The 24276-nt window shown below is 31.7% G+C and overlaps 4 protein-coding genes and 1 non-coding gene across 6 annotated transcripts; 1 reads left to right on the top strand and 4 right to left on the bottom strand.

Moving 5' to 3' along the window:
* Positions 1–1082: 1082 nt before the first annotated feature.
* LOC105954204 (uncharacterized) lies at positions 1083–2526 on the bottom strand. Its single transcript, XM_012977877.2, has one exon. The coding sequence runs from the start codon at positions 2250–2252 to the stop codon at positions 1266–1268; it is 987 nt and encodes a 328-aa protein (XP_012833331.2). The 5' UTR covers positions 2253–2526; the 3' UTR covers positions 1083–1265.
* Positions 2527–9160: 6634 nt separating this feature from the next.
* Positions 9161–11289, top strand: LOC105954205 (endonuclease 2). The gene is made up of 9 exons (XM_012977878.2): positions 9161–9307; positions 9384–9558; positions 9668–9769; positions 9853–9908; positions 10043–10126; positions 10222–10314; positions 10606–10667; positions 10917–10990; positions 11108–11289. The coding sequence occupies exons 1-9, from the start codon at positions 9191–9193 to the stop codon at positions 11200–11202; spliced, it is 858 nt and encodes a 285-aa protein (XP_012833332.2). The 5' UTR covers positions 9161–9190; the 3' UTR covers positions 11203–11289.
* Positions 11290–11420: 131 nt separating this feature from the next.
* On the bottom strand, positions 11421–11502 carry TRNAS-AGA (transfer RNA serine (anticodon AGA)). Its single transcript has one exon. It is a non-coding gene; the product is annotated as a tRNA-Ser (tRNA).
* A 4281-nt stretch (positions 11503–15783) lies between these two features.
* Positions 15784–17344, bottom strand: LOC105954158 (transcription factor BEE 3). 2 transcript variants are annotated; one of them, XM_088826131.1, is made up of 6 exons: positions 16932–17344; positions 16697–16816; positions 16505–16570; positions 16345–16413; positions 16129–16209; positions 15784–15879 (listed from the first exon to the last, which is right to left on the bottom strand). In XM_088826131.1, the coding sequence occupies exons 1-6, from the start codon at positions 17262–17264 to the stop codon at positions 15784–15786; spliced, it is 765 nt and encodes a 254-aa protein (XP_088682257.1). In that variant the 5' UTR covers positions 17265–17344. The 2 variants fall into 2 exon arrangements, with proteins under 2 accessions (XP_088682257.1, XP_088682258.1); XM_088826132.1 differs by having other exon boundaries at positions 16956–17344.
* A 5429-nt stretch (positions 17345–22773) lies between these two features.
* Positions 22774–24059, bottom strand: LOC105954159 (uncharacterized). Its single transcript, XM_088827070.1, has 2 exons — positions 24018–24059; positions 22774–23418 (listed from the first exon to the last, which is right to left on the bottom strand). The coding sequence occupies exon 2, from the start codon at positions 23406–23408 to the stop codon at positions 22950–22952; it is 459 nt and encodes a 152-aa protein (XP_088683196.1). The 5' UTR covers positions 23409–23418; positions 24018–24059; the 3' UTR covers positions 22774–22949.
* Between the last annotated feature and the right edge of the window lie 217 nt (positions 24060–24276).

The following is a 24276-nucleotide window of genomic DNA, read 5'->3' as shown; positions in this document are numbered from 1 at the left end:
CGTGCAAAGATTTTGTTCTCTTTTTCGATAATGCAATATTTCCTTACTAACATTTTATGTGCTAAAAAATAATTTTCTTATGTTTCCACACGATATTTTATAACCGTATAACCTGAATAAAAAAAATCATACTGAATAGGGGAGAAGAATATCGTAGTCCGGGAATGAAAATCATGCTAAAAATTCACTGCAAACTTCTAAAAATTTAATGAAAATTTCACGACGAACTTCAATGCATTACTTATAGAGTTATAGTACACGTCCGCAATTTTTACATGATGTGATCGCATACTTCTTGTGACTTTTTTGCCTAATAAAAATGTCAACGATTTTGTGTGAAACGAACGATGGATGTATGCTTATCGGATTTTATTTATTATTTTTTTTATATATTATTGTTGTTAATAAATTAATACTTAATAATTTTAGCAAATTTCCTTTTTGCGTTACAATTATTTCTTGTATGACTTGGCACATAGTCAAAACTCAAAAGATGTATAATTTTGAACGTGATGAAATCTCAAATTTGGACATCTCAATTAATCATCTCTTCAACGACCATGCCCATTTTATTTATTTATTTATTTGCATTTTCTCCATCTTTTTATTATTTATTTTTTTACTATCGTCTTCTAAATACTTGATCATTTTGGTGTTATGCTTTCAAGCAAGTAAATTTTTTGACCAGTTCTACAAATCTTCTATATAATTAATCAACTAGCAGTTTAATGACATCTTTAATCACAACTATTCTAACTAATCCACCTCGAGATCTGCTTTCCTTACCCTTAAAGATAAACTACATTTTTAAGGTTACAAAAAAAAATTAAAATAAGATAAAAAAAAATAAAATAATAGGTAGAAAAACACCGGCTAAGCAAGAAAAACAAATTTATGATTAAGTTATCACAAAGATGAAAATAAGTCATAATTGCTTATATTATTAACAAATGTGAAACTTCTAAGTAAATTCCAACTTTTATTTAGTATCTTAATTTATTCCGCTAGTATAATTGGTGTGCATTGAAAATTTGAAACATGACGTTCAAATATTTTTTATAAATAAAAAAAGAGACCTACAATTAAATTAAATTAAATTAATTGATACTAATAAATAATGGAGAAAATGTTATTGAAATAATTATTTACAGACAAGGGTGTCCTTCCACCCAATTTCTTTTTCTAGGACCACATTGCCCTTTTCTCCATCCCCGAATTAAAAAAATAAATTAAACCGGGCCCAGGAACATATTACTCGGACCGGTTTACCTAGACTCATCCGATTCATTCTCCACAATAACGGCGTCAGCGTCCCACCAGGTATCGCCGTCAGTCTCTCTCACACTTTCTAACGGCTTCCTAACGTTTCTCACATCGCCAACCGTCAGCGTCCCGCTCGCGTTATCCCTTACGTAAACCTTGCCAACGCCACCGGTGGCGACGGCGGCAACTTTGGCCGCCGCCGAGCTCCATTCAGCGAACAACGCCGGAAAAGAACGTCGCATTCTCGTATCGTAGCCCCCAAAAATAACGCCGTCCCCCTTCCCGTTACCCTCAGCCGTCAGGACCATCGAGGCGGACGCCGCTCCCCTCGCCGGAATATTCCAGCCACCGCCGGGAAATCGGCTCGGCGCTTCGTCGTGATCGTCGAAACCCCAGGTCGAAACCACGCTCTCCGAATCGTAGCTGAACAAATCCTCGTCAAAATCCAGACTCAACCCCAAACTATCCCAAAGCTTCACAACGTTTTTACCGCAGGCAAATTCCGACCACGCGCCGCCGCCGTTCCGCTGCCTCAAACAAAAACCCGAACCCCGGACGCCAAAATCCTCATCGCCAACGCGGCGTTGACCTCGAAACGACGTCGTCGCGGGGTTATTTTCTCCATCCCGATCCACCCGTTCATCATCATCGTCGCCGCCGTCGTCGTCGTCGTCGTCGGAAGACGCCGCCAGCGAGAAGTCGTCGTCTTCGCTGAACTCAAAAACCTCATCGTACAATTGGTTCGAAGAAGAAGAAGAAGAAGATTTGACGGCGTGAAAATGGATGAAAACAAGCTTGATCCTCCTGATTATGCTGTTGAACGTCGCGAAAATAGCGAAAATCAGCGCCCCCCATTTCCAGAAGCTGTAAGCCCGGGGAACCTTCTCCACGCCGGAAAACGGAACGAATCGGGAAATGAACGATGGATTCTGCAAACATTTCATTCCGGCCTCGAAATCGCCGATCATGTTTATCTCTGCTATTTCCATTAAGCCCTAATTAAACGTCTCACTGCGTGTTTGTGCGTGTGTGTGTTTAGTATATACAGCTAGCAACAGGGGTTTTCTGCGGTTGAGAGATACTGTGTGTTTTTATGTGTGTGTGTGTGAGAGAGAGAGAGAGAGAGAGATCTAGAGAGAGAAAGTAAGAAACGATGAACTGTTTTTTAGAGGAGTTTGGTGGCAATTATGAAAGGGAAAACGAAGGAAATAAAATAAATGGGAGGAGGAGAGAGATGAAGAGGGGAATAAGGTTTGTATATATAACAAAATATTTTGTGTAGAGAGAGAAAACAATTGGATAAACAAAGTTTTTTATTATTATTATTATTTTGTTTTTTTAAATGTTAATAATAATAATGGGGTGGGAGATGGTTGGATTAGAAGATAAAGAACTATCCTTAATCTAGTCACTTTTTAGGGGATGTTAATTTAATTGTATATAATAAACTTTATTCATGGGAAAAGAAAGTGCGTGTATATTATTATGATTAGAATTATTCTTCCGGGACATCGAAATTAATGGGGCCTTGCGTGTTTAACTTTTTTTTTTTTGACAAGATTAGATAAGTTTTTTTTCCTAAAAAAAGTAGGTGAAAATTCTCTAGACTTGGTAAAATTAGTTTCACCTGTTGACCAATAACTAAGCCAAAATTCTGTAGGGGTAACTTGCAAAACACAATTTACCACTATTATCATTTCAAATTATAACATTTGAATTTTGCCAATTTGTTAAAAGTTTTTTTATACTTTTCATACAAAATTACACGTCTTTTTCTCCCAAACCCATTAATTTCTTCTTTTTTCATTTCAGATTCAACAATATCTTCGGTACACCACCATCGTCTCTTCTTTCTCTGTCGCATTCGTCATCGAATAAGAATCAACTATCACACACACAATGACACGCACACATACAAAAGCAAAACCGCGTTTGTAAATGCTCATTCGGAAGATATGATCAACAATAGTTGCCGGTTCACTTTGGTTTGAGAGAGAGGTGATTGTGAATAGGTAAGTATTCTATGGAAGAGAACCACTGAATATCATTAAATATCTAAATTTGTGTAAAGTCTATTTCCTGGGATAAAAAATTATATGTGAAAAGTCACACTGTAAGAAATTGGTTTAAGACGGAAACAAACCTCAAGGTGATTTTTGATAACTACAAATAGGTGGGGGTGTTTTCGTTATTTAGCTTAAGTTTAGGGGGTTTTCGTAATTTGCCCTATTAATTAAGTATTCAGAGATTAATTAGGGGAGAGGAGAGAGAAGAGAAGAAGAAGCAGCCACGTGAAAAAGAGCAAAAAGGGATTGGGATGTGGAGCAACAGCCTAGTCAGGAGATTCCCCATTTCCCAGTAATACACACTCACTGCTGACTCAGCATCCATATTCAGACAATTCCAGTTTTTGTGGTTGGAAGTTGGAACTCTTATCATTGCCACCTGTCACCATTGACACTCCACCACGTGCTTGCTTTTCATTCATTGCTTGTGCTACAGCGTCACCCTAATAACCTATTTTCTTCTAAATAGATAATCACTATACAATCTACATAACATTTTTTTTTTAGTAATTCTGTATTTCTAGTAGTTAATTTATTTTTTTCTTTCTAATTCTGTATTTTTTATTTTTTTATTTAAAAAAGGGTAAATTACAACCACCCCGATGTATGATCAAATTACAAAAACCCCCCTCTTGTTTGGGTAATTACAACCACCCCTCAACTATAAATCTTCTTACATGTCCACCCTTGCGGTTTCAAATTTAGTGGAATCTTCGAGATTATATGGGATATTATCAATTTTATACCTGTTTTATCCCATTCGAACTCCACATTTTGAAGCAAGATGATCATAATATGTGTTTTTTGGCTTGTATATATATCAGATTGTGGTGTATCAGAAACTGTATTTTTACACAAAATGAGTACAAACTAGAGCACATTCCATGAAATCTAGATGATTATGTTTAATTTGACACCATAAGAGTGGAAGTAAGAAAAAATCATAGTTGAGGGGTAGATGTAATTACCCAAACAAGAGGGGTTTTTTCGTAAATTGATCATAACTCAGGGGTTTGGTTGTAATTTACCCTTTATTTTAAAAATAACGAAAGCAATGATTTTGTTGGGATGCATGATTGTGGTGGGCAATATATGTAATGTCTGCGGGTAAGAAGGAGAGTGCTAGGTTAAAGATACACCACGTTTGGGTTTATTTAAGTCTACAGTACTCTTCTTTCTTTTTCTTTCCTTTTCTTCTTTTTATAATTTTTTTAATATTATTTTTTTAATTTGTATTCCTTGTTTTTATTTGTTGTTTGCGTGGAAGTCATATCCATCCCTATTTCATTCAAACCTAATAGACTACAAGAAATGCACTCTTCTCTCCTCTCTCTCTCTCTCTCTCTCTCTCTCTCTCTCTCTCTCTCTCTCTAGGATATTGGACTAAATGGATAGATCATAATTCATACATCATTTATTGGAAATTTAGGAAAATGTGAGGTTGTTTCCTTTGTGATGCCCAAGTATTTCAACTAAAGACTAAATGAAATGTGGTGTACTGTAAGCCACTATGGAATTTAGGATATTTATGACGATCAATCCCTTCAAACATGGGCAAACTTCTCGATCGGGAAATATTTTTTTCAACTATATATATATGAAAACAGTAGTTATACTTTATCTTATAAGAAGAATAGAATAGAAACCCCCATTGTGTTATGGGTTGATTACATGGAATATATATAGAGAAATATTGCAAGGTAATAGAGTTTGACTAGGTAACTAAATCCTAACTAATCTAGGTAACTCAATCATACTAGAATCCTAATATTACAAGAGTTCTATAATATAATATTCTCTAACACGCCCCCGCAGTCGAAACGTGACGAACGTGAAGACTGGACAATCACTTGCTAGCACGCTCCAGCAGTCGGAACGAATAAACTTCAAACGTGAAGACTGGACAGAAACCGCGAAACACATCGCTAGAGAATTCCTCTGTTGAAATATCTGCCAAATTTAAAAAAAATAATAATAATAATAATAATAATAACGGGTGAGAGAAAAATAAGAACTTTTTTTTTTTTTTTTTTTTTTTTTTTTTAGTTCTATAATATAATATTCTCTAACATATCTAATACTCTATCCGTTCCCTATTAAGTGTCGTTTTTGGCTTTGCACAAGGATTAAGAAGCTCAATAAATGTGTCTTGATTTCAGGTAAAATATATTAGAAAGACTAAAATAACCTTGATTATTTAATGATGTGATAAGAGAGAATTAATACTTATAGTTAAATTAATAAGGTTAAAACAGGAAAAAATGCATTTAATGCAGTATTGGAAATCTAAAATGACAAATAATATGGAACAAAAATATTTTTAAAAAGAGACAGTTATTGTGAAACAGAGGGAGTACAACAAATAACTTGGGTTTGAAAGTTGAATTGAGATTAAATGTGAGCACGTTATATGTATCACGTAAATGTGAAATGTCAAAAGTCTTGAATAGCATGCGGCTAGCAATAATATTAATCCCTGGATTAACTAACTAACTAATCCCTTTTTATACTTTTCAAATTATTTAATTAATTGTTTACTTCCACAAATTAAAGTCTTTGCTTTAATGCGCATATAATATAAACACGGTGTATTAAAATTTCAGCAAAGTCTTTCATTCAAGTCTTTGTTACGTCTCAAAATGACTTTCACTCTTGTAACATCAATTTATTTATGTCAATTTGTGCCAATTTTTTTATAATAATAATAATAATAATAATAATAATAATAATAATAATAATAATAATAATAATAATAATAATAATAATAATAATAATAATAATAATAATAATAATAATAATAATAATAATAATAATAATAATAATAATAATAATAATAATAATAATAATAATAATAATAATAATAATAATAATAATAATAATAATAATAATAATAATAATATGACAGTACTTAGTCACTGGTCAATTTTCACTTTTCTTTATTATTCTCTTGGATTTTGGTCAAGTTATGTTAATTGTCCGGGCCTTTTAATTTGACCAATATATTCAGGCCATTCATTTTGGATCAGAAAACACACAAATAAATTGACTACTATAGTATAAATAAATTTTGAATATTTTTTTAAAAATTAATTTAGATAATTAATTATTTTCATGATTTTTAGACCACATTTTTTTTAATTATTTTCCAGTACTTTGCTAAAAAATTCATTATCTACATTAACACGTGACATTTTTTGTTTGTGTGCATTTATTAAATTGTTGCATGTGAAATAAATAAAATGAATTTAGTGGATATAGAGACATGGGCGATGTAAGTAATGTCTCCACCAAAGTCCAAACCAACTTGTTTAATCACAATTAATTGTTGCCCTGACGTGTTGAACTTGTTGCTTTGTTTAATCATTCAATTAATTAAGAGTTAGTAGAATAGTTAAATAAATAAACACAACAATTTTCATAATTGCTAAAGGTCAGATGGGGATTCCCACTTTTTCAATAAAATATGAGATATAAAGCAAAAGTGGTCGGACAAATATAATTTAAATATTAGATTACAATAAGAAATTCTACCCATCCAAAGAGAGGGCCAACATCAATTAGCTAAAACAATTTTGATAATATTATTTCAAACAACAATAATTGATGAGTGAAAATCCAAAGTTACTTTCTCAAATGTATTTTATTGCATGTACCACATAAATTTCAACTAATTAATGTATCAGCGTCTTGAATTTCGTATTCGATATTCGAAGATACATGTCGGATACATTATGGAATATTTTGCAATTTTAGAAAAGTTAGAAATATGTTTGAGTAACGATTTTTCAAATATTTTTGTTGTTTTCCAATTTATTTACATGATATAATATTTTTTTTGCCAACTTATAGTTGATAATAGTATTTATTTTAAAATATATAAAAAGAAATTATATATAAATAAAATCTTATGTATGTAATATGTTTGCATAGCATATTTCTAAAATATACTCATATACTTTTAATATTTACACGTTTCCCCAAGTTCCCATTTTCCTAATTTTTGGACGTGTTGTTTTCCTGTATCCCGATTCCACATATCGCCGTCGCCGTGCTCCTGTTACATAGACTCTACCCGTTTTTTCACAATCACATATAGATATCCCTAATCTATATCTTTATTTACCAACTAACCCTCATATGGATTTTCTTGCACTACACTACCTACTTTTTTAAAATTCCTTTCACTTAGCTCCCCGCTACCATTATAAGGTCTGGATATGTGGCCCAGTGAAGGTGCATCAAAAGTGAGTTTGTAGTACTTTTCTATATCATATCCTTTTCGTATTTTTATTGTAAAGTAGGGGCATTGTTGGTAAAGTCAAGGCGGAAGGGATCGGAGTTAAGTGTAAAACAAATTTAAGAGGTAGGGATTGCAAACATGCAGTGCTTCAAAATTTCTATGGAGAAATTGTTGGATATACATTTTATTTACACAAATAAATAGACATGATAGAAAATGTTGGTAATTTTTTTTTTTTTTTTTTTTTTTCTAACAGGGGAAAGATTTGCAAATTAAAGATTACACAGGGGAGATATTTGCAATTAGCATTAAAAGAAGGGAAAATGTTACATATAACAGTGCTTGGAGCATCCTCATATCATACAAAACAAATTAAATGGATAGGAAAACAAGATAAAGGAACAAGGCCTCTCCAATTGTTCAACTTTGCCAGTTTGGCTAGGTTACGAGTGGGCCATAAGAGTCGAAGTGGGCTGAGAGTCGCTTGATGACTACAAAGGTCCACCTCTTAGAAGAACGACGACATGATATCCCTCCGGCAGGTTGAGAGTTCGCCACATGATCCCGACGTGCGAAAATGATACGCTGCAGGTGACGAGTTGATCTCAAGACCGTTGAAGCACACGATCTGGGGATCTTTCCCATAAATAGATAAGAAAATCAGAGGATTTGGCTCGATGATTATATGATCAAGATTATATAAAATAGGAAAACAATTGGTCCTATGACCTCATATAAAAACAAGTGTAAAAGACCCGATTAGGGGTACGTTCATATGGAATCAATAATACAACTTCACACTATCTCTCGAACTCTCTCTTTATTATTCTCCAGTCGTCTTGTTCGTCTTCGCCGGCCCTAAGTCTAGCGATAGGTGAGCTTTTCCAACGGTCGAGTGAATAGAGTTTGAAGAAAGGTCTTAAAAGTGCAAATTTTGCTCTATCAGGATGTAAATCGGATGTATTGGATCAAAATTAACACTTTTAGAAGAAAATAAAATCATTTTTTTAATGAAAAACCAATTCCACTCCATTTTCGTAAAATTGGTAATCATAATGAAAAAAACTTCTTTTAAAATCAAAATTGACGGAATTCAAAGTTTCTAAATTTTTAGTCACATATAGTATAAAATATATGTTAATACTACTCTTATTGGTGTAATTTACAAGAATAAAATCAGCATATTCGAAAATATTAGAAAACAATAATCGAATCCAAAATCGGGATCTTACACGTATTCCAATTCCATTTTAAAAAAACCCGGAAATCAGAATGAAAAAATATTGTTCTCTAATCTAAAATATTTAGATCAAAATCAGACGAACGTCATAAATTCTGTTCAAATTTCCACCCGAGCCATACCCAAAAGGAAGCATATTCGGCACTTCCTTCCGCACAACAAACAAATGATAATTCAGACAGAAACGAAAACATACAATCGTAAAGTACGTGGGAACAAAGGCTAACCAAAGCCGTTCCGTTTCAATTGATGCCGTTGTCACTTTCCATTACTAAAGTTTCAAAAGTAACCACTTTAGATTTTCACACTATTCACACTACCCCATCACCCTTCATATATATATATATATATATATGCCTAACTAAGTTCACAGAACCAAAAATGGAACCCTGCAGAATCCACATTGTAGCTTTTCTAGTAACTATTCATTTGTCCTGTTTTTCCGCTGCTCAAGGTTGGGGAATCGACGGACATCTCATTACCTGCAGACTTGCTCAGGTCAATTTTATTTTACCTTACCTTAATTTACGGTCTCCATTTCCGTAAATTAAATTCGTCATATATTTTATCACAGACGAGGTTGAGTAAATCGGCAGCAAATGCAGTTTCCGAACTATTACCAGCTTATGCCGATAACGACCTCGCCAGCTTGTGCTCGTGGGCCGATCGTGTCAAGTTCCGCTATCACTGGTCTTCTCCTCTTCATTACATCGACACACCCGATAATCTATGCACCTATCAATATAACAGTATGAGCCTAAATTAAATTTTCATCAATTTTTGAATTAAATTATTAAATGCAATTTTTTTTTTTGTTTTGTTAATTAATATTAAATGTTTTTTTATAATAAATAATAGGAGATTGCAAAGATGAAGATGGTGTACAAGATAGATGTGTAGCTGGAGCTATCAACAATTATACTAACCAGCTTCTCACTTATGGCACAACTGCTTCTCAATGTACACTAAGTTCGAAAATCGGAACTTTAATTAATTAATTTATTTATTAATTAATTTATTTATTACATGATAATTATTATCAGATAATCTGACAGAAGCACTTCTCTTCCTTTCTCATTTCATTGGAGACATTCATCAGGTAAATTAATTCATAATCTTTCTTTATTTTCGGTTAATTATATAATAATATATATATATATATATATTCTGCTAAATAAAATTGTAATTAACTATGTACTGATAATAAATAGTATTTGATTTTCAACTGTGAAGCCTCTACACGTGGGATTTACTTCAGATAGAGGAGGAAACACTATCGATGTTCATTGGTACACTAGAAAATCAGTTCTTCATCATGTAAGTAATTCATTTCCTAATTATATTAAGGTAATAACCTATTTAATTATTAACTATTCTAATAATCAATAATTAATAATAATATTATGTTATAGGTATGGGATGATAACATTATCGAAACAGCAGAAGAAAGGTTCTACGATTCTAATGTCGATGAACTGATTAACGCACTCGACAAAAACATAACGGTATGTATACATCCCATCTGCTTATTATTGCGCGTGCCCTTTTCGTCTGTGGCTGAGCCTGTATAGGGTCGGGGGCCATGGCCCCTCCACAATTTTCAAATCTCTATTAAATTATATAGAGAAACATCAAAACTTTGTGTACAATAGCATTAACGGCATCCCTCATTAATGTTTTAATGTATTCGGCCCCCTGAATTTAAAATTCTGGCTCCGCCACTGCTTTTCGTGTTATATATTGCTAATTATATATAAGTCTAATTATATAATCCTAATTCTCTTGGGATTTGACAGACAGTATGGGCCAATCAAGCGAAGGCATGGGCGGCCTGCAGTAATACGGCTTGCCCGGATATGTAAGTTTTATCGACACGTAAAATTAGATAGTAACTACTTAGCTTATTCCGGGCAAGCTTTGATATATATATAATAAAGAAATTGAGTTTATTGTATTTACTACCCCTGAATTATATCGGATTGCTTAAAAACTCCCCATGCTATAAAACGTGCTAAATGCAATAAACCTTTAAAAAAAACTATACCAGGAAAAAAAGATGATCGGAAAAAAAATGCATTTATATGTATATAACATGTGTAACGTGCAGATATGCGTCTGAAGGAATTAAAGCGGCGTGTGAATGGGCATATAAAGGAGTGGATGAAGGTTCAGTTCTTGAAGGTAAATTCATGCATGTTTTATTGAAGTCTATTAGTTGTATAACAATATGAAATGATTTTTTTTTTTAAATTTGATTGAGCTATATTATTAATTGGCATTACATACATGTTGTTGCAGACGAGTACTTTGTGTCGCGTAATCCAGTTGTGAATATGCGGCTAGCTCAGGGTGGGGTCCGTCTCGCGGCTACTCTCAACCGTATCTTCGTATAAGTACTCTATCTTCGTATAAGTACTCTGCAGACATCGAATATGTAAACAAGATTATCATCATACAGATTAATATCATGCAATTGAAATTTATATATGTCCTTCTGCCATGCCATTTTTGAACTCTAGTTTACATCATTGCAAAGAGGATTGGTTTCATTAGTATAACATATGATAAAAAAATGACCAAAACCAAGTTACTTAATTAACTGCAAAACAAGCGTGGTCGGCAGGATTCGAACCTGCGCGGGCAAAGCCCACATGATTTCTAGTCATGCCCGATAACCACTCCGGCACGACCACTTTGTTGTTATCTTTTGTATTTGAACTATTATATTCCAAGATACCGAGAGAGAGAGAGAGAGAGAGAGAGACTATATATTAGCTTACAGAATTACAGGGGAAACAAATATGAACAAGTGATGTACCAAAGCCTGTGTCTATGTCCATATACATTTTCTACATATACATTTTCTACACATACTAAGTAAGAGTTGATCCTAGGCAATATTCGGGACAATTAGAACCTGGCACTTGGCGTTGTGGACGCAGTAGTTGCTCACACTCCCCAGAATTGCCCTGTTTCACATACATCACCCCACACACATTTCAATTCAATTCACAACATACTTCATTCATTTGGAGTTAATGGTAATAAAATAATAAAATGACAACTTTTGAGATTATTGTATAATAATAATTCACACTCTAATTACTAAACTAACCTTTTGAGAGCCCCTTGATTGTGGCTTCCAATCACTAGTAAATCAATATTTTGCTTCTCCACAGCTTCGCATATGGCATCTTTTGTATAATAAAAAAGGAAAACAATAAAAATGAATAATTAATTTAATTACGAGTTAGACCAAAGGAAGAGGCATGGATATAGGCGTAATCCGAGAGGGGCTGGACAGTGAAAATAATCAGGTGGGATTGGATTAGTGAATCACGCAGATTATCAACCGTCCATTTCAGAGCATAGTAACTGCAATCACTCTCATCAATGGCTACCATCACCTTCATCATCATCTCCTCTAGTTAATTATTTGGTCTGCCTTGTTCCTCCCTGCAGTACACAATATGTATATATATACATACAGTCATGATAAATATTATTTTATCATTTATATGTTACTGTTCTCTTTTTGTGCATGCCACGTGGTGGCCTGGTGCCTCTTTCTTTTGACACCTCAGTAGTTTAGCTGTATGATGCAGTACAGTCGGGATTAACAAAATTTTATTAATTTAGTGAAATTTTGAGTTATTCAACTAATAATTTTATACGTTTACTGTGAGTCGGAACCAGGAGAAATTGTTATTTTAAAGCGAGATTATTAATTTATCGAAGTTCAACTGTACACTATGAGGAAAATAATTAATGCAATATAGTATTATATGTTAAATACTGTACATACTATATGTAAAAGGTTAAAAATCATCTAAGTTGAAAAAATGGGACAACGTTGAATCGGTTATATTTCTATACGGAAAATGTAGACTTCTATTTTCTAAAAAACAAAAAAATGTTTTTTATGTTACATATTCTTTTTCATTATCCTTATACAAACATGGATTTACCACGTGGCGGAGGCTATCCAATATTTTTCGAGTGGCTGCAAGTTCTCTTAAATAAAATAAAATAAAAAATAGAATAAAATTAATATTTATCCACTATGGATCCAAGTGAATTTAAATTGATCCAAAATGAATTACTTTAAATTACAGAATTTTCATATAGCTTCTTTTAATTTGTGATGAGATATATGATATTTACTGTATTATTCTTGTAATGAATATCTGAAACTTTTGTAATCCTCTCTGATTTTTTCATAATTAAATTTCGTATGACTGTTTTACATATTAGGGAAATCCAAATTAAGAATACTCTTCATTTTCATAAGATACTCATAACCTAAATCCTGCAAACCTAATTAAACATTTGATGCCTATACATATATTAGAGATAATCCTAAAAATATTTGATTTAATTATATGCAATATCTGATTTAATTGTAAGTATCATTAGAATATTTGATTTGATTTTATATACATTTATTAAAGAATATTTACTTGATCTTATTGATATGTATGTATGTATATGTATGCACCTAGTGCTGGTTAATGAAAGATATGAAAAATATTATTCAATATTATTATTTCTACAATATATACATTACTTATATATAAATAGAGCCCTCAAATATTAAAAAATTGTAACAACAAAAAGAAAAATGGCAAAAATTATGATTGCTTCATTTTCTGCACTAATGATCCTTATGTGTTTGGTTCCAGGTGGAATTAGTGGTGAAGTAGATTGCAACAAAGTCCCTGTAGGAAATATAACTGAATGTGGTCCTTTTATAACCGGGCTTTCAGAAAAGCCCAGCCCGAAATGTTGCGAAGGAGCACAGTCTTGGCTTTCGGTTCCGGCTATAGATATATGCATCTGCTACAAAGGATTTCCGAACCTTGTGCCGTTTCAGCTCAACTTGACTAGAGTGGCGTCGCTTCAGTGTCAGTGTGGCCTTTCCCCCGGGTTTGCCGATATCGTTTTTTGTTTACCCCGGAAGGTTTTGTAATTTGGATTTTTTTTACGAGAAAATAATAATCGATTCTTCGGATAACTATTTATCCGTCAGTTGCAATTCAATTGTTATGAAATTTATTTATGTGTTTGTTATTCATGTATTTGTTGAGTTGTTTGAAAAATGGAGCATTGTAAAATGGGGCTACTATTAATCAAATTTTAATTGAATATATATATGCCTTCTTGAAAGAAAAAAAAAATTAATGGGAAGATAATGAATTTTGATAAGGTGTAAATGTAATCATCTTGTTTAAGAAATTGTTGTTTAAGAAATTGCAATTAACAGGTACTCTAAATCTTTACAAAAATCATAAATAATATAAATTACATTTAAATAAAAAATAACTAGCATTTTTTTCCCCGTGCGATGCACGGGAAATTATATCAAGAGTAAAAAAAATCAATTTAATACATAATAAGAAAATATAGTACACGAACATAGTAAAATTTAATAATGTAGTATTATTTATATTTTTTATAACATTAGTTTGTTTAAATTTTACATATTAAGATTTTATAGATTTAGATTTAACAAATCGAATTTCTATCTTTATCTCAGATATATTGATGAAAAATAAGAGATTGATAATTGTTGAAAATTAGTAGAAAAAAAATATTAAAAATAAATAATTAAATAAATACAATTAGGGTTTTTTAGGGTTACACAACGTTTCTTTCTTTTATATATAAGATAAATTACAAACAATCCTTATATGTTTGAGTTATGAAAATCCCACTTATTATTATTATTATTATTATTATTATTATTATTATTATTATTATTATTATTATTTTAAATTATGGACGAACCATTGGTGAAATCACCCGAAAAATGCAAAATCTAATCAATGAATTGAATTATCGTAACAAAATGGATGTCGAATATCTTTTGAAATATCGTGAAGAAAATAACGTAATGTTAAAGTTATTGACCGATGAACAATAATTGAGAACATCATGGCAACTGATATATAGGATGAAGTTGAAGATCATAGTTCTACTACAAAACTCGTTTATCGAACGAAAGCTCTTAAAACAACAATGTTATTTGAATATTTTGTTGAGCTATGATAAAAGTACACCGAAAGTTCTTACCGCATCAAAAAAAAATACTGAGAGATGAGATTGAAGGTGATACTAATTGGTCGACTAGTGGTCAATTCAAAAAAGAAATTCCTAAAAAAAATTGGCTTCTAATTAATTAATGAAAAAGTATATATACCCCATTTGATGTGTCGGCATCAAGAACCATTTTAATTAGAATGAGAAAGAACCAAGAGTGCTCATTTTACATGCACATATTATTTAATATTTATAATGAAAAATAATCATAAAAATGAGTTCATAGAATATTTATAATGAAAAAAATTAAAAAAATGAGCTTATCCATAAAAATATCCTTAATTATTTAAGGTTAATCTCGGAATGCTTGTCTTTGTCTATGAATTCATAGGCTATAGCCCTTAATTATTAATTCTCACTTCATATGAAAATTATCTTAAACTAATTGATATATGTCACATTATATTGATGCATGCACACAATTATATGTCTATGTTACGTACAACCATCAGAAATAAATCTATTAATCAGGTCTATTATCATAGTATTTGGACCATTTCATGAATTATTAAGATTCTTTGCCACGTCATCATTTGACATGATTCGATGCATCAAACACTAATTCTTATTGGCCTAATTTATGATTATTAATTAACTTTTACATTAAAATATTTCATGAACATAAAAAAATATATATATTATATATATCATCATACATAATTAAAATTAATTCTCAAACAACATATATAGTATGTTAATTTTTTTCTTTTTAAGTGCATAAGGGAGCAAATATATATATTATAAGTGCACTATGGTCTTGTATAATATTATTGAGAAATATTTACTATAAAATTAAAAATTACATATATATATATATATATATATATATATATATATATATATATATATATATATATATATATATATATATATAATTAAAGAGACCAAGGTGCTTGGAACTGGGAAATTCCTCCATAGCCTTCTCCAACAAGTTTCTCCACCATTTGTACTGCTTCATACCCATTGGTTCCCTGTTTTTAAAACATTTCATTTATGCAACATTATTATTAGCATTTATTAATTTAATAAAACAGTAAAATATGGGAATGAAAATTGATTAAATTTAATAAAAATTCAAACTAATAAGTGAAAAAGTGTGTGCATAAAAATAGAATCATTAATAAATATGATGATCATTAATTCAAATAAAAGTATAGCATAAAAGAAAATAAAAAATTAAAACACGAAAAATAAAAAAACGAGAGCGTTAATAAGTTCACCTGTAATGCTTCCATGGCTTCTGCATCTGATGAATTGAAATCATAGAACAAACTTGCTGCTGAAAGTTTCATTGATAGAAACTGAAACATCAAAGAAAATTTATTTATTGAGAAAAAATAAAATAATAACTACTATGTGCTTTGCGTTGGAATATTCGATATATAATAATTTAATTCGAAGCATATTTTATTAATTAGAAGAAACAATTAGCTTACGTCGATTTGGTTTTGCAACGACCGTACGTAGTTAATAATCACATCCAACATTACAGCCATTCCCATCGTCTGCAAATTAAAAGTGCCGATTATTTCATTTTATTGCATAAAATTAGAATATTAAATAAATATATATATGTATGAAATTAAAAATAATTACCTTATAACAACCTGGAACCAGATCTTGCAAGCACCTCAGCTTGTCATTTATTTTTTCTCTTCTCAACTAGTAAAAAATAAAACAATATTTTTAACAACAAAAACAATTTTTTTTTAATTACCAAGTAATTAAATTATTTGTTTTCACTTGTAATAAAAAAAAATTGTAACATTAAAAAATTAAATTAAATACCCTTTCAGCCAAACTGTGGCTATCAGTAGCTTGTCCTCTCTTTGCTCTAACATGAACAACTTCCCTAGGTTTCTCCATTTCTCTTTCACTCACTCTTTTTCTCTTCTTCCCTCCATAACTCTATCACAAAAATTAAAATTAAATTAAAGGGCCCTTTAATTTAATTATTTGACTAAAAAATAAAAAATTTTAAAAAAAAATAATGATAAAAAAATTAAAAAAAAAAAAATAATACCGGTTCTTGATGCTTTTTGCTAACCTTGCCATGTCCAAGAAAACCAGTCCCGGAAACCGAAGGAGATAAGTTCAACACGATTTCGGGCTCGCCGTTCATGTTATTAATGCATCCACTATTTCCCGACGCGAAGAAATGAGCCGTCGTCGGATCGAAAATGGGACCCACTGATCTCGGGATCTCATCGCTTATGAAAGGCATAGGCAAATGATGATGATGATCAGAAAATAATCCCTGATTATTATTATTATTATGGAAAGTTGAGTTAAAACCCTCCACCATTGAAGAAGAAGAAGCTAAGTTGCTGAATACTTCCATGTTTGAAATATTCATTTTGGAGAGAGAATTATTAGGTTTATTATTAGGGTTGTGGTGGCCTATATAGTACTGAATTCTTTCATGATCATTTGGAAGCTAGTCCTTATAATATATATTGGGGTTCATATATAATTTATTAATTTTTTTTTTTTTTTTTTTTTTTTTTTGTGCTTATGAAGTGTAACTATCAGGTTTGCTTATTAGAGATTCTAGCTTTTGGCCCATATTAATGTTAGGTGTAAAAGTGATAAACCTGACTCTATGTAGCACGGACACGGAAATGACAATACGGGGAAACTGAGAAACTGACACGGGATACTGGAACTTGGGGTAGACATGTAATTATTAAAAGTATAGGGGTATATTTATAAATATTCCATATAAACATATATAAGTTTATTTATATATAATTTTTTTTAATAATTCCAGAAAATTATATTCATCAAAAATATTATTAACTATCAATTTGCAATTGATCACTAAATTATGTAATTAACTAGGGGACAACAATTTTTCTTTTGAAAATATGCTATTCAAATGTTTCTAACTTTTCAGAAATTACAAAAAAAAATGGCCCATGAGGTGTCTGGTGGGTGTCTTCGAGTGTTGGACACGAAACGTGTTCGAAATGCAAAAGCATTAAAAAGCTGAAGTTTCCGTGCTAAATAGTCCTTACCTTTTTTAAGGGTAAATTACGAAAATCCTCTTAAACTGAGGTTAAATTATCAAAAACACTCCCATCTATTCGTAATTATCAAAATTCCACTAATATTTATTTTTGTCTTACATAAAACCCCTTTAAAATGTGACTTTTCATGAAATTTTTTATTTCATGAAATATTCCTAAAAAAATAACTAATTTTACCATCGAGGGTAATTATAATAATTATTTCATGAGGGAGCAATTAAAATATATTTTGTTGGAATATAATAGGATTGTTTTATCCTAGCCATCATGTATTGTTTATCATTTAAAAGGACGTTAATTGTCAACTATTGGGTGTTTGAACGTATTACAGATGTAATATAAATACTACATCGCAATTTTTTATTTTGATTCACTACATCTTCTCGGCCATTTTTTTCTATGATTTGCCCTTGTATCTTAAATCACTAGGTTGAAATTAGGGGTGGAAAAAAATATATCAATATTTACGGAAGTATATAATAAACTCGAATCTCAATACAAAAATATTTTAAAAAGATCGGAACTTAAAAAATTGGAATGAAATTTATCACAAAAAAAAATTGTAATCGGAATCGATGAAATTTAGCTTTTGTTTTTGGGTACTTTTATGGTATACATAATAATACGTCGGAGTTTGCCGAAAATTCACCATTTATCCCCCGTTGCCATAATAATACTTGACGGGTTTTTTGGCAATTTAGCCATACTTTAGGTGTTTTTTGGTAAATTATTATTATTTTATTTTTATTTGACTTAAGGGTCTTATAGACCTTACACATTTTTATGTTATGAACTCTAGTATCCCAAGAGTTAGTCGGCAACACTCTTTGATAATTATGAATATCTGAGGGGTGTTTTGATAATTTGACAATAATGGAGGGGTGTTTTTGTAATTTAAACCATTTTAAAAAATTGGATGAGGCTAATTTCTTGGTTGGTCCACAATAAATTTCATAAATCTAGTAAGTGGGACCATTAACTTGCTTTTTGTTTGATTAAGTATATATGATTGTATACAAAGGATGGTGAAATGATTCTTGATAATTGTGCATTCAGTTTTTGGAAATAGAGAAGAATTTATTTATGGCTCTAATGGAATAGAGTCAGAGGGTACTGTGAGACCACTCTAAATATGTTCTTGGTTATGAATTATATTAATTATTATGATTTGCTATTTTTATGGGCAATGTTAGGAATTCTTGATCACACCGTTTAATTCATTCATTCATTAAACTAATTGATGGTTCAGATTCACCTCATCTGTTTGACTAGAAAGGAAAATTCAAATGCAGTTCTGAGTCAATTGTTTTTTGATTTCATGGAGCAGGGCTTTTGAGATCCTACACCGGGTGAAATACACCGGGTAGATCTTTACCATTCATATACACACAAATACACAACACCCACATTGGTATGTGTAGATCAACGGTAAAAAAATCACCCGGTGTAACCTTCACCGGGTGTAGGATAGATAAAACCCATGGAGCAGATTTGTTGAGAAAATGGTCAACCCGCGAAGTTATTGGGTTTATCAAATATCAAATAAAGTCCAATTATTTAGTTTTTTTTTTTCTAGAAAAATTCAAGTCCTGTTACGAATTGGCGAAGTAGGGGAAAGGGTAGGAGTCGAACCCTAGACCTCCACTCTAATATTAGAGACTAGGTACCAACTACTTATCATTGCTGATTTCTCCAACCAAACGAGGTCTAAGTGAGTACATTTTTTGTAAAAGTGATCGGAAACCGAGTTGTTATGGGGCCACAAAATGATATACTCTCAGAAGTTTGTTCAAATTTCGGGATTTTTTTTAAATATCCGGTTTAATGGAGGCAACAACTCATCGATCACCCTATTTTGAAAAATTTGAGAATCGTAACAAATCACAAATCGTAAGAGTTTTATTTATTTATTCATTCATCACCCCCTATAGTCAAGTGGTTCTCATTAGCGGAAGCCACACGCTTGGCTCGGCTCGGCTCGGCTATTGATATTCCAATTTAGGTTACATCATATAATTTCAATGTAAACAAAAAGAAAAACGCTCCATATATATATATATATATATATATATATATATATATATATATATATATATATATATATATATATATATATATATATATATATATATATATATATCGATTCCGATACCCCCAAATTGCTAATTAGGTAATCAAAAAACTATCTGATCACCCGATCCGATTCCTCTAGTAAAGTCGAAACGAATATCGAACTACACACACACGAAACTTTCAGCACCCTACACGTAGATCTCCATGCATTAATGTTCGTTTCCCTTACTTTTAGCACCTTTCATTACCTCTCTGGTTTAAACAGGCAAGCATGAAATAATTAATATTGGATTTAAATTTTGTTGCCTAAAATAAAAATCAATTTCCAATTTTAGTAAAAAAAAGTCTGCAACAGTCGCATTCGTATCCCAACTTTAGGGAGTTGGATTGGCTGAATACATTGCATGGGGTATGGGCCACACCTTACGTTCCATAATCCTAGTAAATGATAGTAGATTGCAAAATCTAATCATTTATAAATAAAAAAATATTTATATATAATATATAAATAAATTGGACAAGTAGTCTGTATTCATGAGTTCTCGTTTAATGAGCATCCATATTGTACTGATCTTTTTATGTGTTTGTCTTAAATGAGGATCCTTTTTTTTCTTTTTTTCTTCGACCTTGAACCGCCCTAGAGACATAGTGGGCAGTAGTACGTTTTGCTGAATTTCAATGTAAGTTACGGTACGGTATGGTACGGATAATGTAAGAGATCCATTGCATATATGCTTTATTTAGCTTGTTTAATTACAAGCATACTAATAACTTAATCTATTTTAAAATAAGTGTCGTTTAAGGTTAATGCACACCAACTAAAAAAGTTATTAAAATACTCTTGATACTAGGGAAAATAATTCATATTTGACAAAATTAACCCTTTTGTGGCTTTAAATCTCTCTTTATAAGCTCATTAATCTCATGTTAATTGTAGAGTGAAATTGAAGAAAAAAAATATTGCCATATCTTGAAATTCTAAAGTGACACTTGAAAATAAAACTCGAGGGAGTATTTTCATGCACCCGTCTTAATTTAAATGATGTTTTGCGTTGTTGCGCGCATATTAAGAAAATCAATAAACATGCATAGATTATACTCTTTTTTCCCCACAATATATGTCACTTTGAACGATTTTTTTTTGTCACAAATTATTTGTCACTTTATATTCCAATGAAGCGTTTATTGCATTTTTTTTCAATTTTGCCATTTATCACTCTTAATTAGTTAGTTGATAAATAATTAATAACAAGCGTAAATTAGTGATTTCCTATGTTTTTTGCTATAATCTATGCACATTTATTGATTTTATTAATATGTGCGGAACTGCAAAAAACGTCATATAATATAAGAGGGAGTAGTAAAAAGAACATAAAAATCACTAAAATGTCCTTGACATTAATTGTTTTACAACTAATTAATTATGAGTGATAAAGTGAAATTAAAAATAATGCCATAAATATTTCAATGAAAATCTTAAACTTTATTTTGCAATCACCTCAACTTATACTCATGCGGCTTAAAATTGATAATTCGGGATATTTGCAAGAACCCGATAATTAAGTTCTTCTCATTTGATAAACGCGCAAGTTGTAAGGTTGTATGAGTAATTGTCCGACTAATAGCTTTACTAATATTGATATGATCTCACTTCATTAGGGGTAAACTTGAGTTGAAGTGAACCAAGCCGTCACTGGATAGGTTCAATGCACACAAAGTGAAGATCGGCGCTCAAGTCAGAAATCGTGGAGACAAAATTAATTCAAAAGTGAAGGAGTGCTTACAGAACAATAAATTATGTAATTTACACTAATGAATTTAGAGGTAAATAAGTATAAAATATAGAGATGAATTAGAGAGATTATAAATTATAAATAAATGTATTTATTTAGTTGGAGTCTTTAATGGGCTCGTGCCCCAATTAATTTGTAGCATTAATTCCTTGGGCTTTTGAATACATTGATATTAACTAATTACATGGGCTTGGCCTACCGGTTGCCCATTATGGATAATTAATTGTGCTTGCTTCATTTTTTTTTTTTTTTTTTAATGAAGGACCCGCAACCAACCATATATGTGCATTGGATAAATCTACATCTATATTTAAAAATTAGTTTTCGACACTAATCAACCAAGAAACGGGCGTTTCGGAGATTTGCCAACCCTTGGTACAAAATGTTTAAGCTTCAAATGTTGATAGGTACTTCTTCTCCATAATGAAGAAGTTTTTACAAACTATATTTTATGTTTAAAATCAGAAGCAATATTTTATGTGGTCGAAACCAGCAAATCAGATATTCCTTATTGTGGTATTCTATACTCTTTTTGGTGGAGAAAAAGAGAGCTGCGTTTTGATCGTAAACTTTGATCGGGTTCCGTTTCTTCTACCAGATATAAATTTCTAAAAACTGTTTTTGCTCAACCTAAAAAAAAGATATCATACAGCATAGTATACGAAATGCAGCTCGATTCACGGCAGCATGTTAAAACCGCATACACGGTAAAAAAAAATTTAAGAATATAAAACAACGTCTTTTCGGGTTGTGACATGTATTTTATTATTAATTTTTTTGTTGTTATTTGTTAATTTTCTCAAACAAATGTGAAAAAAGCCAAATTCACTGTTAATCAAATTATCGGTTTTATGCCGAACCGATAGACGAAATCAAATCTGAAAATAAACCGAATTGATACCCAAACCGATAACCAAAAACAGAAAAATCGATTAGCATCAAACCGAGAAAAAACCCGACATGTTCGGTGTTTAAAATATGAAAAAACCGATATTATAAGTACGTGTTTGTGTTTATTGCAAAAACCGAGCCGGACGACCCGTACACACCCCTAGAAACTAGAAACTACGACAACTCTAGTTAGAAACACTAGAGGCAGAGGTTACGCTACATATCATACATAATCACGAGGTTGAGGAAACATAATCAACGAGGTAGAGGAGACTCCAAAAAAAAAGAAGCATCGACTAGCGAATCATCAAAAGAAGCCTTGGCTAGCAAATCAGGAAAAGGGTTATCATCGACAAAGCCATCATCGAAATCAACGACAGAGATTTCATCTTGAGGCGGCATTTCATCGAGCACCTTAGCTTCGGCATCAGCAATTGAAAGAGCATCAAAATCCTCGACAATGTTTTGGGTCAAGAGCAAATCTTGGTACACACCGAAATGCTGAGTCTTACAGATAAGCTCGAAAAACTGACGTTGGTCTTCGTAAGCTTCCGATGCCTCCTCTGCGCTACTGAAAGTACCAATACACACCTTCTCTTCTAAAATAGGGTGCCATATATCCGCAGCCCATGCGCCCGAGTCGCACAGTCTTACACCTCTGTATTCTCTCTCTATACGTGTAATGGTCTCCGATTCAGGGGCGGCTCTTGACATGTTTTCTTGCCTGCAACAACAAACACCCCGATATTGTATTAACTAAAACAACTAAAGCCACATCAAACAACTTCTAAACCGAGGTGTTAAAAATAAGATCTCTCTTTCTCCCTCATATATAATAACCGGTTTATTTTTTGGTGGTAAACCAACCCAAAACGCAGAACTCCATACCATGTCGATAACAACCACAAAAAAAAAAGTGACAAAACAATACAACCCCCATCAATAAACTGACCAAGAACGAAAATTCTCATATGTTATATCGAAAAATCTGAAGCAAAAAAAATTAAGAAACATACGAATGAGTATACGATTTTGTCTAATTGCTTATTTTGGTGAACTCCAAAATAATAAATAATTAATATCAAACAAAGATCACAACAGGCCAAGGGAACAACCAATAAACCCAGATCAACCCTACGAGTTGTTAAATAAGAGGATCTCTCACCGTTTTTTTTTTTTTTTTTTTTTTTTTTTGTATGTGATAACCCCCAAATCATAAAAATCATAAACCCTAGAAAATAAAAAACAGCCACAAAATAATAGAACCACCATCAATTGACTGCAAATAGAGAGATTATGGAGCATCGTAGGTGATTATCATACGTTATATCGAAAGTCAGAAACAAATCAAATAAGAAAATTAATTTGCTTCTCGTACCTGCTTTTTCTTTAGTTTTTTCTTCAGATTTTTTCTAATGCTTAAGGGGTGTATATATTACTCGTTGCCTTCCTGTGGGCCGGGCCGCGGGCTATCTATAATTTAGCTCAAAAGTTGGGGAGAAAATTGGACAGACAGGATCCGGATTAGCACTTTTATAAATAGTCCGATTTTTTTTCCGAATTGAAAACTCAATTCCAATTA

This window comes from Erythranthe guttata, chromosome 12, assembly GCF_056151865.1.
Source record: "Erythranthe guttata isolate IM_541 chromosome 12, IM_541, whole genome shotgun sequence".
Taxonomy (NCBI): domain Eukaryota; kingdom Viridiplantae; phylum Streptophyta; class Magnoliopsida; order Lamiales; family Phrymaceae; genus Erythranthe; species Erythranthe guttata.
This window is presented reverse-complemented; position numbering and strand designations above follow the sequence as displayed.

Excerpts from the sequence above, each read along its gene's own strand:
- LOC105954204 (XM_012977877.2), bottom strand. The coding sequence starts at position 2,252 with ATGGAAATAGCAGAGATAAACATGATCGGCGATTTCGAGGCCGGAATG.
- LOC105954205 (XM_012977878.2), top strand. The coding sequence starts at position 9,191 with ATGGAACCCTGCAGAATCCACATTGTAGCTTTTCTAGTAACTATTCAT. Across the intron at positions 9,308-9,383 it reads TTACCTGCAGACTTGCTCAG|ACGAGGTTGAGTAAATCGGC; the intron begins GTCAATTTTATT and ends ATTTTATCACAG. Across the intron at positions 9,770-9,852 it reads TGGCACAACTGCTTCTCAAT|ATAATCTGACAGAAGCACTT; the intron begins GTACACTAAGTT and ends AATTATTATCAG.
- LOC105954158 (XM_088826131.1), bottom strand. The coding sequence starts at position 17,264 with ATGAATATTTCAAACATGGAAGTATTCAGCAACTTAGCTTCTTCTTCT. Across the intron at positions 16,817-16,931 it reads GCAAAAAGCATCAAGAACCG|AGTTATGGAGGGAAGAAGAG; the intron begins GTATTATTTTTT and ends TTTTTGTGATAG. Across the intron at positions 16,210-16,344 it reads CGTTGCAAAACCAAATCGAC|TTTCTATCAATGAAACTTTC; the intron begins GTAAGCTAATTG and ends TTGATGTTTCAG.
- LOC105954159 (XM_088827070.1), bottom strand. The coding sequence starts at position 23,408 with ATGTCAAGAGCCGCCCCTGAATCGGAGACCATTACACGTATAGAGAGA.